Genomic DNA, 13,980 nt, shown 5'->3' with positions numbered 1-13,980 from the left:
CAGTTATACTTGTTATAGTGTACCGTGCTCCTGGTCCGTACTCTGAATTTGTATCTGAATTCTCAGAGTTTCTGTCAAACTTAGTCCTTAAATCTGATAAAGTAATCATTGTAGGAGATTTTAATATTCACATGGACGTTGATAATAATAGCCTTAGTACTGCGTTTATCTCTCTATTAGATTCGATTTAGTCAGAGTGTACATAAACCTACTCACTGTTTTAATCACACCCTCAACCTTGTTTTGGCTTATGGTGTGGAAATAAATGAGTTAATAGTCTTTCCACAGAATCCTATTTCATCAGACCATTATTTAATAACTTTTGAATTCGTATTACAGGACTACTCACCTCTGGGCAAAGGTTTCTACAATAGGCGTTTATCGGATAATGCTATAACTAAATTTAAGGAAGCGATTCCATCTGCGGCTGCAGGAAAGCGCACTGCAGAGCCAAAGTCATCTCCTCGGTAAGTGGCTACCCTCGATAAATTGCATTAAATCAAACAAGGTATCAGATGATTAACATCTTGGTATGGTTCTTCTAGGTGACAAAGGTTATCCCCTAACGGAATACCTAATAACCCCGCTGGCAAACGGCGCTACAGAGCAGGAGTGCAGGTTCAACAGTGCGCACACATGCACGCGGGTCACAGTCGAGCGCTGCTTCGGGTTGACTGCCTCCGTTATTCTTTTCCATACAGCATTTTTATGGACCCCTTTTATTCCACTCTTAAGACTGCTAAAAAGCACATCTTTATTTTGCTCCATCTCGGATGTCAGGATGCCGATCTGTGTGTCGGAAAAGTTTCTTTTCGTACCAGCGTTTCTCCTCTGCATGTTTGACCTCAGTGGGCGAGGCCTCCGAACCAGGAATATTTAAGGGCGTAACAAGTTAATGACGATCGAATTCAGCCGCCTCATTTATCAAGGCCCGCTCATTCGTACGCTGCGATTGGTCAGATATGAATGTTTCATAAATCACACGTGTGTCCTGTCCTACAACCAATTCTGCGCTCAGATCTGCGCCCGTTTCCACGCAAGATTGATAAATGAGGGCCCTTGTGTCTCTGTTCTAGGTAGTAGTCTGTTCCCTTCACCTTCTGTGCCAGTTCGTTTAGTTTGTCTAGCGTCCCAGCAGTTAATTCCTTGTGTCTTAGTGTATTCCTCCGGTTACTGATTTCTGCCTGTTTTTCTCCAACTCTGCTTCTGCCTAACCCTTATTGGATTTGTTGCCTTTCTGGATTGACTAACCGTGTGAACCCTTTTTGAAATTAAACATTTTTCCGTTTCCAGCATTTGGGTCCAACTCTGTTGTTCCTTTACATTTATCCTTACACTCGTACAACAGACATATACTGTAACAGTTGTGAAATCAGCTGTGGAGAGAGGAGAATGTTGGCGCTGGAAATACCTTTGCTGTATGAAACAATTCACCCATCGCCCAGTTCCTCCTCCCTTGTTTACTGTTGCTAGGCTTGGCAAACCTTCATGCTAGGCATGTCAGTATGTAGTTTTAGCAACATCAGTGAGAGATATTCTTTCTGTAGTAATAATTCTGAGTATTGTGGAGTTTTGAAAATGAAGAGGACATTTAAATACTGCTCATGCCTTAGCACTCCACATCTTGACAACATTGTTCTTGTACTGCAGGGTAAGTCAATGCATTGTTCTTTTTAAGATGACATTTAGTGATGACTCAGCTGGAAACGTCTAGTGGTATGCCGTTAGCAACATGTGCTGAGTTTAGCCACAACAAGCTACCAAGCTAAAGATACAGCCTCAGCTCTTATTGTTTGATTTAAGACCTTAACAGTTTTAAGGTTTCAGTGATTTTATTGATGATTAGATATTAAGTTGAGTGTAAGCTATTGACCTTGCCAAAGGCTTTCTAATTAATAATCAAATTACATTTAAAGTATATGTTGTGGACATTCAGTATTTAGGTCTTTGATAGTAGTAAAAAGTTAAGTAACTGTGTGTCTAATATCTCAAAATTCTTAAAGGTAATTCAAGCCAAGTCAAATTAACAGACCCTTGGGGCTTACCTCCTAGACGCTAAAACCTTTTCCTAGCCCTGTAACAAGTGCACAGAGCAATTAGAGGAGAGCTGGCACTGATGTTAGTAGCTTACTCAGGGCTATTCAGTGAGTTGCTATATCAGAGAAAGCAGGATAGACGTTTTGACGTAGGTAGTTAGTAGCTAGGCGAGCCACCAGCTTAAGCAGTCCCAAATAAACTTAATTGGGTAATACTCATTAATCCCAAGGACCTAACCGTTTAGATGGAGAGCTGGACAAGTACCTCCTGTACGGGAGTTAACCAGGATCTAACACAGCACACACTACAACAAAGCAGCTGAAGCTGACCACACAGTTCTTGTGATGTTCACACCAGCCCTGTAGCCTCAAAATGTGTTTAGATGTTTTAGGCTGTACAAACTGGCTACAGCCGGATCCTATATGTAGCTACACATTCTTCCAGAGCTCATACTGCACGTACTGCAGCACATGACAGCAAAGCATTTGACTTGAGAGAAACAGACTTCCACTACTTCCTTTTCCTTTTCAAAGCAACCACAAGTGATCTGCAGAATATAGAAAAGCCAATTCCTAAAGCTGACAAGAGGCTTGAATGAGCATTTTATTTCCATGTCTATCATGCCAGTTAGCTTTGACCCGACCAAAGATCTGCCCCGGGCAAGCATGATTCTAATTACCGTCAAACAAATAGCAGCTCATCACTGACCCTCCCCTTGTGGGATGATGGAGGCCAACACCAACAAAGAAAACCAGCAAGTTAATCTTAATTTTGAATCAGTCCCAAAAACACAGAAAGCCTCCAACAGTCATAGATCTCAGTGCTGTCAGAGTCACACAAACCACAGACAGACTGAAGAGGAAACCAGAGGCTCAGTGATCAGAAGGCAGCCAGAGCCTCACACCACTACAGAATCGAGAACTCAGCCATCTCTGTCCTATTCCATGAAAAACAGTGATGCATCGTGCAACCATCCAACATGAAAACAACAGCCTGTGGGTTAAATCACAGTAATAATTGGATGATTGGAGAGAAGAAGTTGTAGTTGTAGTAGTAGTAGACTACTGCTGAACAAGAAAGACACAGTTAGCCTTTGTTTCCTGGGAGAACCAAGAACAAATCCAGATGTTTTAACACTAAAAATCCACTTTTTGGAGTCAGTGAATGATGTTATGTCTTAAGTGTTTATTCTAGCTGTAGCAAAAGTCTTGCTGCTCTGTAGACAGGGGGGATCTTTAATATTTACTTTGCATGTGAAAATGAGACCAACACGGATGTGCCTTATGCCTGTATTGTGGTGAGTGGCCAGTAGCAGAATTGATTGATTGATTAATTGAAGGATTTTATTTGACCATTCATGATATAAAATATGAAACAGCACTCTGTGTCATACATTAAAATACATTAATAGACAGGGATAACATAATAACGCCCAAAGGCTTATTTCCTTTGCTGTCCTTATGGGACAGGACAAGAGGGAAAGTAGCAGCAGATCACACATCAATCCTTCAAATATTTTATATATTTACCTACAAGTCACACATCTGGAATATAAAATATCCAAGATTGGCATCTAAGCCACTTTTTCAAAACCTGTTTAAAACTGCTTATGTATCTGACTGACTTGCGTGAACCAGGTAACCTGTTCCGAAGGCTCGTTCCAGCGTAAAGAGAATACTCTTTGCCTCAATTCATCTTAACTCTGGGTGGTCCAAAATCTGTTGAGCTACCCCTAGTGGAATACCTGTGAACTTCATTGACTCTGTTGAAATAATTTAAAAAATAATTGGGCACTTCCCCATAAACAATCCTATGAACCATGCAGAGCTGCATCTGAGATACACAATCCTATACCTTTAACTATCCAACCATCTCAAAGTGAGAAGATTCAAGATGGATTCTCATGGGGAGGTCCAAACTAAGCTAAGATCTGAAGCACTAAAGTTTCAAATTCATTATGTCACCATTGTACCATGAGCCACATGGGTAATAAAAAAAAAAGGCTGAATTAAGGCTCCTGCTAAAATTACCATTGTTTTTTGAGATTCTGGAAAAAAAACAGACTTTCTGATTTAGTTTGGTGATTGCCTTTTGAGCCTGCTCTACACCAGATAGGTGACAATCTAAGACACAGCCAAGGTAACTGACTGATTCCTTGGCTGCTTTTGCAGAATCTCCGACCTTAAATCTGGAGCTTTTTTCAACCTGCTCTTTGATCCAAATAAAATGTATCCTGTTATCCCTAAATGCAGTGATAACCTGTTATCACCAGACATCCAGTTGTACGCAAGTCAACGGTAAAATGACCTACTTCTCACTTTTCTCACTTTTCATTGTCTCTATCGTTAGTTTGGTGCCTTCCACAATACCCAGCGGTGTTAATTTTTTTCAAGTTCGGTCCCAGTTTGAGTCCAATAGATCATAAAGCAGGGGATGCATTGAGGCGTGGCTTACTTCATTTTTTAACTAGTAATCATTGTGAAACATTATTTTGGGGTTGCCCAGATGGTCACTGTTATGTCAGAAGCCTGCACAAATGATGACTGTAACTTGTACAGTAATGCTGCGCAGTAATAAACAATGGTGCATAGCAGCGGCCCATAGTTTGTTGTTGAATAAAGAGAGGAATGAAACCCGCCATTGCTAACATAGAGCCCGATGTCCCGGAACCTGGTGAACATCCAGTTCATAAGCTCAAAATGTTAGCAGAAGGAGTAGGGAAGGAAATACCTGTGGATCATTGCTAACTCACAAGATCCAAACAAAACGTTTAGCAAAGCAGGAAAGACTTTGGAGAGGCAGACACTGACTTCATGTTCATGAACAAAAATAATTGTTGGGTTGAGTTATGACTTTTACATGTGACCATGCCCACACCCAACTCCCCTGTACTGAATTTCACCCTAAACTGAAATGGCAGTTTTATAACTTCTAATTTGTATGTCAGAAAAATGTCCAACCTCCATTCATCCATGAGTTATAGCCACTTATCCTGAGAGGGGCATTGTGGGTCTAGAGATGATCGGGCGGAGGAGGATACACCCTGGACAGGTAGCCACAGGGGCCACAGGGTTGACATATAGAAAAACGGACAACCGTTCACAAACAATTTAGAGTTGGCAGTTAACCTAACCTCCATGTCTTTGAGCAGATACAGGGAGATGCACACAGAAAACTAAAAAAAGGAATTCACAGGAATCCGGTAAACATGCACTGACTAGCACTTGATGGGAGGGAGCTAAGTAGTTCAGCGGTAGTGGGAAACATTCTAAATTTGACTGAGTCAACTGGATCTGCCAGACTTGCCGACTGTAGCTTTAAGGTAGTTTGTTTGAAAACCAAATGCTTCATACAATGCCCACAGTATTACTAAAATTAATTCCATTTTAAAGCAGGAACATTTGCTTGACATACCTTGAAGCTGTTCAATAAGAGTCCAGGCCATCCGAGACCCTTGGGCGTCAAATACAACATGACCCTGAAAGAAAAAGGCAGAAATTGAATGTTTTAACATCAACCTCCATCCTCTGACAGTGCCCCTCTTGCTCTCCCTCATAATACTGTACAGCACTCTCAACCCTTTCTCACCTCCTCTGGGTTCTGTACTTACTGAAACTCCTTCAAAGGAGCTGGTGTTCAGGGCTCTGTAGATCTCTGCTGTGATACCTCGGTTGTTGTAGTTGAAATCTTCTAGTCGATGACCCTTGGCCTTTAGGGGTCCCACTGTCTTGTTGAGGGCCAGGGCTAGAGCCCACACAGCATCATAGGCCAGGGGAGCCTCCTGGAAACCGCCCGTCTCCTCTGGATTTTTACCCCCGAGTTTAGACATCAGCTGGGCTAGAAACTCCTGAGAGGTCTGGAGAAGAGAGAACATGGAGAGATGGTGCTTGGTTACACATGGATGATGTTCAGGCCATTCAATCAGAACATCTGGATCAGTAAGTCTGAATGCGTTTGCACATGAGAACAGTTCTGAGTGATGCAAAATTATGAAATCCTTCTTATTCATGTAGGTGGGAGGGTTGCCCTCTCTCTCCCTCAGGGGAGACATTAACTGTCTGAAGTCTGAAGTTTAGTTTATTTGAAAACAGGGACAGTGCACATTAATAACATTACTGTAAATGCGCCAGAATTAGCCAAGAGGCTATTTTTCATCTGTAGTACCTAGACAGATGTTAAAGTCACCCTAAAAACAGAACAGAATATAGCATATAGAAAAAATTTGATTGAAATTACGAAATTACTAGCCAGGGTGACATCCCTACTGCCTGTCTAATGCTGTGAACACACCGCCCGTGATGGACGTGATAGAAGCAACGCGATTACATACAAAGTCAATCTACAGACGCAATTTGAACACGGGTGGTGCGTTCCATGCTCTACTTACATTGCCCTTGATGCGATAGACATGAAAAACAATCAATATCTTTATCCAACGCCTCCCACGTGCGAGTTGAAAATATTGAATTTTTCTGCTGAATCGAGTGAAACTGTGGCCCGTCAGCCAATCAGCATTAAGATTGCGGCAAGCTTCATAACATCTGGGGGATCATCACAGCCGCCATTGTTGCAGTTCTTGACGACATCAAGGAAACCAGACTGTTCCTATGGATATAATATAATGGATATAACTCTGACCTGTGGATGGCAGCAACGTGCCTTTAGGCATCAAGTCTGCCAGAAATCGGGAGGAAGAACGAGCCGTCAGTGCATAGTGGAGTTTATCCCATGAGCGTTTCCCGGTCTGATCTGCAGGAGAGTCGTGGAGGCAGGTCAGCACCCTCTACAGCTACGGAGGTTAACCCTCTGGGGTCGACACCCGCGCCGGCGCATCCTAGTGATGTTTTTTCACTGTTTATATCAGGGTACAAACGTGATCTATATATTGCTAGACACGTCAGACTCTCCTCTTCCTTATTCTTTTTACTGCAAGCTCATGGGTCACTCACACGGCTAATTAGAGGACAGGAAAGAGCAATTGTGACCGGCATCATTTGCCTCTCAGTGTGTGGTTGGTGGACAGTGTTGTCCGTCACCATTTTCTGTGAAACAAACCAATGACCCACCTACTACTGTCAGCAAGTAAGTCTGATCATTTTACTGCATCCTGACGCTGGCAGCAGATCACAACAGTGGCAAACACAAGGACATACACAAGCCCCATTCTGGAATGATTTGGCCAAGCCGTGGCGACGATTACGGTGCTTCTGGGCCAGAGGGTTAATTCCTCTGACAGAGAGGAACAATAGAGATCCATTTGAAGATGAGTAGGTGTTTTCACTTCACAAAAATTGTGACCAGATTGGCCAGAAGGTTGCACTAATACACTACTTTTGTGAACCTAAAACTTTTGTAAACTCATTTCAAGCACCAAAACAGTTGGTCCACATGAGTAAAGGTATGTTTTCATAACAGATATGAAGAATTTGAAAAAGCAAAATCCAATTTTCAACATTTTGTCCAAATAATGTCTTTACACTTTGCTCTAGGATAAATGTGTGCCTCACTGTATATAAAGCTGACTAACTAAAAAAATACTTATTTTTGCCGTTAAAAATGACCTTTATTCGACATTTCTGATTTGGCGTCCCTATGGGAAAGAACAGTGCCCTCCAACACCCTTACAAATAGCCACTGCAAAATATGATTCTTTTCTTGTCTGCTTTCCATATAATTAAAAAGAAAAACTAAAGTTTATAAAAATTGAGGCTTTATTTCTGCAGCTTCGGCCTTCAGTTCATATTATTATTATTATTATTATTTAATATATGCGAGGGACAAACGACCACATGTCCCTAAGCTGACCAATGAGTGAGGGATTTGCTTTACTTATGAGCTCATGCAATGGCTGTTTGTGTCATTCAGGCAGGTCAGATGATTGTGACATTGAAATGCTAATTAGAGCCATTTGCACCTAGCGGGGCTGGGCGTCCTCCGTCAACCCCCCGCCAGTCTGGTTTTGTTATCGGCACGGGCGAACCTCCCAGTGAACTGCTGATAACTGCCAGGAATCAGGGACATAATAATTCAATTCAGGGACATAATAATTCACTGATAATCTGGGTTTTCATGCAGTGAGAAGTTTAGAGAGAAGTAAAAATCCTGCACACTTTTTCACATCCAATTACTGGAGAATTGCTACGTAAAGTGGACATGATTAACAGTTTCTCAAAGTTTTCATTTGATTTGGATGCATTGATGGTGCTACTTTAATTGATTGTTTTACAGTATGTATTTGTAATCTGTTAGGAGGTGGTCGGCTGTTCTCGGGTCTCCTGGTGGTCTGTTATCCTACTGCAGCCGGGCCTCAACATGACTCTGTTCAAAGCAACTGAAGCTACAGCAGGAGGAATGTTGCACTAGCAGCTAATATTTACAGATATGTCAACAGCTCTGCGTCAGCGCTACAGATGAGTTAACACGTGGGCTGGTCTGAAGTCACTTCATCAGAAAGACGTGCTGACACTGAGCTTCAATGAGATGAGCTGGCCCATGTGACTCACTTCCTTAGATTTATCCATTGAACCTACTTCTTTAAACTTTCTTTTGGTTTTCTTAAACCAGATGCATTGCATGCATCATCATGTGGATCCATCTTCCCAGTCTGTCAGCTACTCTATCACCTCTGCCTGAAGTGAAAACAATTATCACCTTCATTTCCCAGTGTCTCATGGGGCACCGCCTTTGAGAAGCCGCTCCATTTTAATTATGAAGGCCTGTTAAAATCTTTCTTCTGACATCATTTATTACAAACATCCTATAGAAAGTTTTTTATGTTTTAGTAACCATTTTTATCAAAACAACTTACTGCCAAGCTAGAGTATGCACCACTTACAGTTGCATTCAAAGAAACCTGGTCACAGCATGTGTGCATTGTGCTGACTATATAATATACATATACTAACAACAGTTAACAGCTAATAGAATGTATTCAGTACTTTCAGAAAATACATATGAACCAAGCAAGGGTTCACTTCACCAGCAGCAGGTCTCTAGCAGCAGGTCCATGCATCCATTGCTGTGGGTAAGTCCACAAAGGATCACACTATTGATTTTGTGGAACTCTTTAACCAAACGAGGTAGTACATGGCTAGGTTTAGACAACAAAACTACATGGTTAGGTTTAAGAGGCTTCATCAGTTCATGTACGCATCTGACCATGCTGGGTCTGGTCCGACTAACTGGTGTGGAGATCCAGGTATTTAACCTCTCACAAGGCCGATGATGTCACTGGAACCCTTTGTGCTCCAAGTGCCAACGAAAGTCGTTAGAGTGGCAGTCGTTGGTGGAAAGTTGGTTTCCACTTCATTAGTGCTCTATTGAGTCTTAACGACAGTCGTTGGAGTCACAGGAGGCCATTTGTGAACAGAGAAGAAGTCAAGGACAATGGTTTGCCCTTCTTAGTCGTGACGTCCATATGGAGAATGACAGGAGCCTCCACATTGGGGTATACAGAAAACCCACTCACACAGATCAATATCTACTGTTTGAATCTCACCACTCCCTTGAACACAAGCTTGGAGTTATCAGAACACTGCAACATAAAGCTGATAACTTACCCACCAGCTCACAGGCCCAAGGGGAAGAACGCAAGCACCTGAGAGACGCCCTCAAAACATGTGGCTACCCCAGCTGGACCTTTGTGAAAACGGCAGCTGCTTCCAGAAAGAAAACCGGTGGTTGAGAAAGAAAAAGAAAACAAGAGAAACAACATAGTCATTCCGTATGTGGCTGGGGTAACAGAGAAACTCAGGAGGATCTTCAACAAACACTGCATCCCTCTGCATTTCAAACCCAGTATCTCAATCTGGTTTATGCTGTCCAATGCAACGAGGAATGCAAAGATCTCTACATGGGAGAAACAAAACAGCCACTGCATAAACGCATGGCCCAACACAGGAGAGTTACCTCCTCAGGCATGGACTCTGCTGTCCACTTCCATCTCAAGGAGAAAGCGCACTCCTTTGATGACAACAATGTCCAAATCCTGGACACAGAGGACAGATGGTTTGAAAAAGGAGTAAAAGAAGCATCTATGCAAAAGTAGAGAAACCATCTCTAAACAGAGGAGGTCTTAGACACCACTTATCTCCAATTTACAATGCAGCCCTTTATTCCCTTCCCAGGAGATTCAACAATCTAACCTCAAAAACAACTCTTCACAAATGGCCTCCTGTGACTCCAACGACTGTCGTTAAGACTCAATAGAGCACTAACGAAGTCGAAACCAACCTCCCACTAACGACTGCCACTCCAACAACGGTCGTTGGCACTTGGAGCACAAAGGGTTACAGTGACATCATCGGCCTTGTGAGAGGTTAAATACCTGGATCTCCACACCAGTTAGTTGGACCATTCCCAGCCTGGTCAGATGCATACATGAACTGCAGTGACGTGCGGTCAGGGGAGGCAGGTGAGGCTGTGCCTCCCCTGTCATCATGAGAGGAAAAAGAAACGAAATAATAAGATAACACAAGTATTAATATTTGTCCTCTGGACTATGATTTTGGTGTGGTTCTTAATGTATTTTGACCGTTTTTATAGTAAAAATCGCAGAAAATTCTGTATTTCCTATTTAAATAAACGGAGTCTCTTCGGAGACGAGAGGTGAGGCACGGACAGCCGTGCCTCCCTCCAGATTGCGCAATCACTCACAAACTGTATTGAGCGCGTGCCCTCTGCACGTGCTTGTTCCCATTTCTGTTTATGTTTCCAATATGATGGTTGAGGACACTTTTATGAAATAAAAGCATACGTCTTCTTTTCCATGGTGTTCAGTAATGTATTTTACGTATGTGTGTAATATTTACATCTTATTGATGTGACATAAATCCACAGGGAAAATGCTTGGCTTGAGGCAGGCAGTACCTCTGCCTCAAGGAAGGCGGCGATAGTGAGCAGCCTGATAGCCTGCAGCCAGATCACGGTGAACTCTAACCCGTGTGCAAAAAGTAAACACAAGAAGTGTGCTGTGCGACGCTGTAGAGCTTAGAGACAAGCTGTCATTTCTCGCCCTGAAAATGGAGGATTTGATTTCTAAACTAAGAAATGTTTCAAAGCTGGACTTTCAGTCAGTAAAGGAAAGATATACTGCAATATACAGTCATTTACAGTAAAGGTAAGATATGCTGCAATATATAGTCATTTACAGTAAAGGTAAGATATACTGCAATATATAGTCATTTACAGTAAAGGTAAGATATACTGCAATATACAGTCATTTACAGTAAAGGTAAGATATACTGCAATATATAGTCATTTACAGTAAGGGTCAGATATACTGCAATATACAGTTGCACTGGTGTTTTGAAATGGTTTTCAGCATCCTATTCTCTCCTCCTATCCTATTGGCATCCTACTGTATGTTTGTAAATCTGACTTGTGAGTCAGTGCCTCCCCAACCCCAACCCTCACTGCACGTCACTGATGAACTGATGAAGCCACTTGGATGAGAGGTGAAACGTCTTCCTAGACAAATAACCAAGTCCAGTTGCTTTTGACTGAAATTGCTTTGGGGATAACGATGACAAACTAGTTCATAGTTCTTTTTATTAATATGTTTTTTTCTATGTTGCTGCAAGCTATTATTTTTAAAATTATTGCCAGTCTATAAAGAACCACAGACAGAAATTATTGTATCAGTTTAACACTGAACGTAGGTGTCATCCAATTTTGAATCATTTTCTCTTTCAGTACATACTAAAAAGGAATACTGGAATCCTGGTTCAACAAACCAGTTACATGAATAGTAAAACAAGGAACCAGGCCGGGTTCAGAAATGAAGGTTGAACTTGAAATTAAGTTTATGAAAGCTTGGCTTTCCACTTTACTTAAAGGCTGCAGGTCTCCGTCAGTGAACTGCACCACCAGGTCGTCCAGCTGTGTCTGGGAAATAACAGTGGAGGATATGAACTAGTTCATTTTTGGAACTGGGAACTTAGTTCATAATTTATAATTCTGAACTATGAACTGAACTTTGAACTAGTTCATGTAGAAAATTAAATTTCCCAACACTGCAGGCTTGATGATTAGTGGCCTCATAGCTCTGTCTGCCTCGATTTCCAGCTTTTTGACTTTCTGGCAGAACCAAGGGCGTAGGTTTCATTTCAGCAATGGTGGGGACAAATAAAAAGCAGGGAATGTGGTGGTCCTTCCTCAGAAAATTTTGAGCGCTTTCTGAATTTCTACATCAATGTTTTTCTAAATGTTTATTATATTAGAAGAATAAAGTCACAATTTAATGAGAATAAAGGCACAATATTTCAAGGAAAAAACCCACCTGCCCTATCTGTGTTTATGTTATTGCTCATTTGTATATATGGTAGTAGCTCATCCAGACCGTCTGGCTGACACAGAACCCGGTTTGGGACTCCCTGCATGAGACAAAGGTTTAGGAAAGCAGCTGTGTAGTGGACTGCTCTTCATCAGAGGTGGAAAACTGAAACTAAGGCCATGGGGCAACATTTCTGCCCCAGCATGGCCGCAGTAGAGCGCGTCTATATAACCAAGTGAAGCTGCTAAACCGACCATGGAAACTACATGCACTCGTAAGGAAATCGCACTGTTCATCTGTATTTGTTACAGAGACAGCAGACACAGAGCTACTGGTCACAGGAAAAATGTCACACAGCATTCCAAAAAATTTTAAAAGTCAAAATTACTGGAGCACACTGAGCAGCTCGCGCCTACTCAATGTCTGGCAGTAAGATAATGTGAACTAGTTTGCTTAAATAATGGTTGGGACAATAAATGCAAATGTGCACCCTTGGGCAGCACTCAATCTGGGCTTGATGATCCTGTGCTTTCTCTTGAGCCTCCAGCTGGAGCTACTACTACTACTGTGTCATTCTGCACCTATGGACAATCATGTGATTAATCGCGATTAACTGCAATTAATAAGGTTATTAAGGTAATGCGTGTATTACCAGGTTAGAGGCTCCTCGAACTGTCTCTGGGTTGAGCATGACAATCTCAGTGGTGACATGACCCTCCACAGCCTCTGTCATCTGCTCCACAGTACAGTTAATGGATGGGTCCTTGATTTTAAACCAGTTGTCTGCGTACCAGCCGATGAGGAACCACACATGCTTCTTCCCATACAGCTTCTCCTTGTACACCTGCAGAAGGTCAATGGAGCAATGAGTGGAGGGAAAAGAATGATACACATAAACAGCCACTGAAAGAGCTTCATAATTGAAGAGAAAAGAGGGCAACAGTTAACATCCCAGTGCTTCCTCTCTGGATCAATAAATAACACGGCTGCCGTATTGTTTTAAAATGCTTTTTTATGTCATTTTGAAAACACAGTAATGAGGCATTTTTCAACCTTTGACACAGTGAAAGTGATATTTGATACACTGCATGTGATGGATTCATTTGATGGACAGTTTGAGACTGTGTGACTGAAATCTTGGAAATAATTCAGTGATCCACTTTAGGTCAGTCTTGACATTTAATAAGGCTCTAGAATCATACGTTTTATCTAAGTCTCTAAGAGTTTTAATGAAAAAAAATCTTCATTTTAAAGGCATCCTGTGGAATTTCTGAGCACTTGAGCAGCTTTGAAGTAATGTTTTTAATATGGTTACCCATTTTGAGAATATACATGCACAGGCCCAAGCCTGAAGGAGACAAGATGCACAGTGACTATTCTGATAATCAACAGAGTTGAAGACTTGATGGGTGTGTTGCTGGGGACCCAAGGACATGCAGTGCTAGATTTGGTGTAATCTGACCTTTATGTTTTTGTCTGTAACTTTTGAACCATAACCAAAAAGAAACAAGATTATTTATTCCAGGTGAATCTATCTATATTCGCCACACCCATTTGTGTCAAGATCATTCATCATCCATCATCTTCAACCTCTTGTCCCTAACGGGGTCACGGGGCGCTGGAGCCGATCCCAGCTGACATCGCGCGCCAGGTGGGGTACACCCTGGACA

At 41.9% G+C, this 13,980-nt stretch overlaps 1 protein-coding gene across 1 annotated transcript in view; it reads right to left on the bottom strand.

Moving 5' to 3' along the window:
• The window catches only part of gabbr1b (gamma-aminobutyric acid (GABA) B receptor, 1b), a gene marked incomplete at its 3' end in the record, with an annotated part of 117,578 nt that overhangs the window by 59,423 nt on the left and 44,175 nt on the right, over nucleotides 1–13,980 (bottom strand). Inside the window, exons 6-8 of the mRNA XM_083925025.1 lie at nucleotides 12,963–13,154; nucleotides 5,648–5,893; nucleotides 5,452–5,515 (exon numbers count right to left, since the gene is read on the bottom strand). Coding sequence (XP_083781151.1) covers nucleotides 5,452–5,515; nucleotides 5,648–5,893; nucleotides 12,963–13,154 — 502 coding nt within the window. The remainder of the gene's footprint in view (nucleotides 1–5,451; nucleotides 5,516–5,647; nucleotides 5,894–12,962; nucleotides 13,155–13,980) is intronic.

This window comes from Echiichthys vipera (genome assembly GCF_963691815.1).
Source record: "Echiichthys vipera genome assembly, chromosome: 13".
Taxonomy (NCBI): Eukaryota; Metazoa; Chordata; class Actinopteri; order Perciformes; family Trachinidae; genus Echiichthys; species Echiichthys vipera.
The sequence above is the reverse complement of the archived record's forward strand: the minus strand, read 5'-3'. Positions and strand labels throughout refer to the sequence as shown.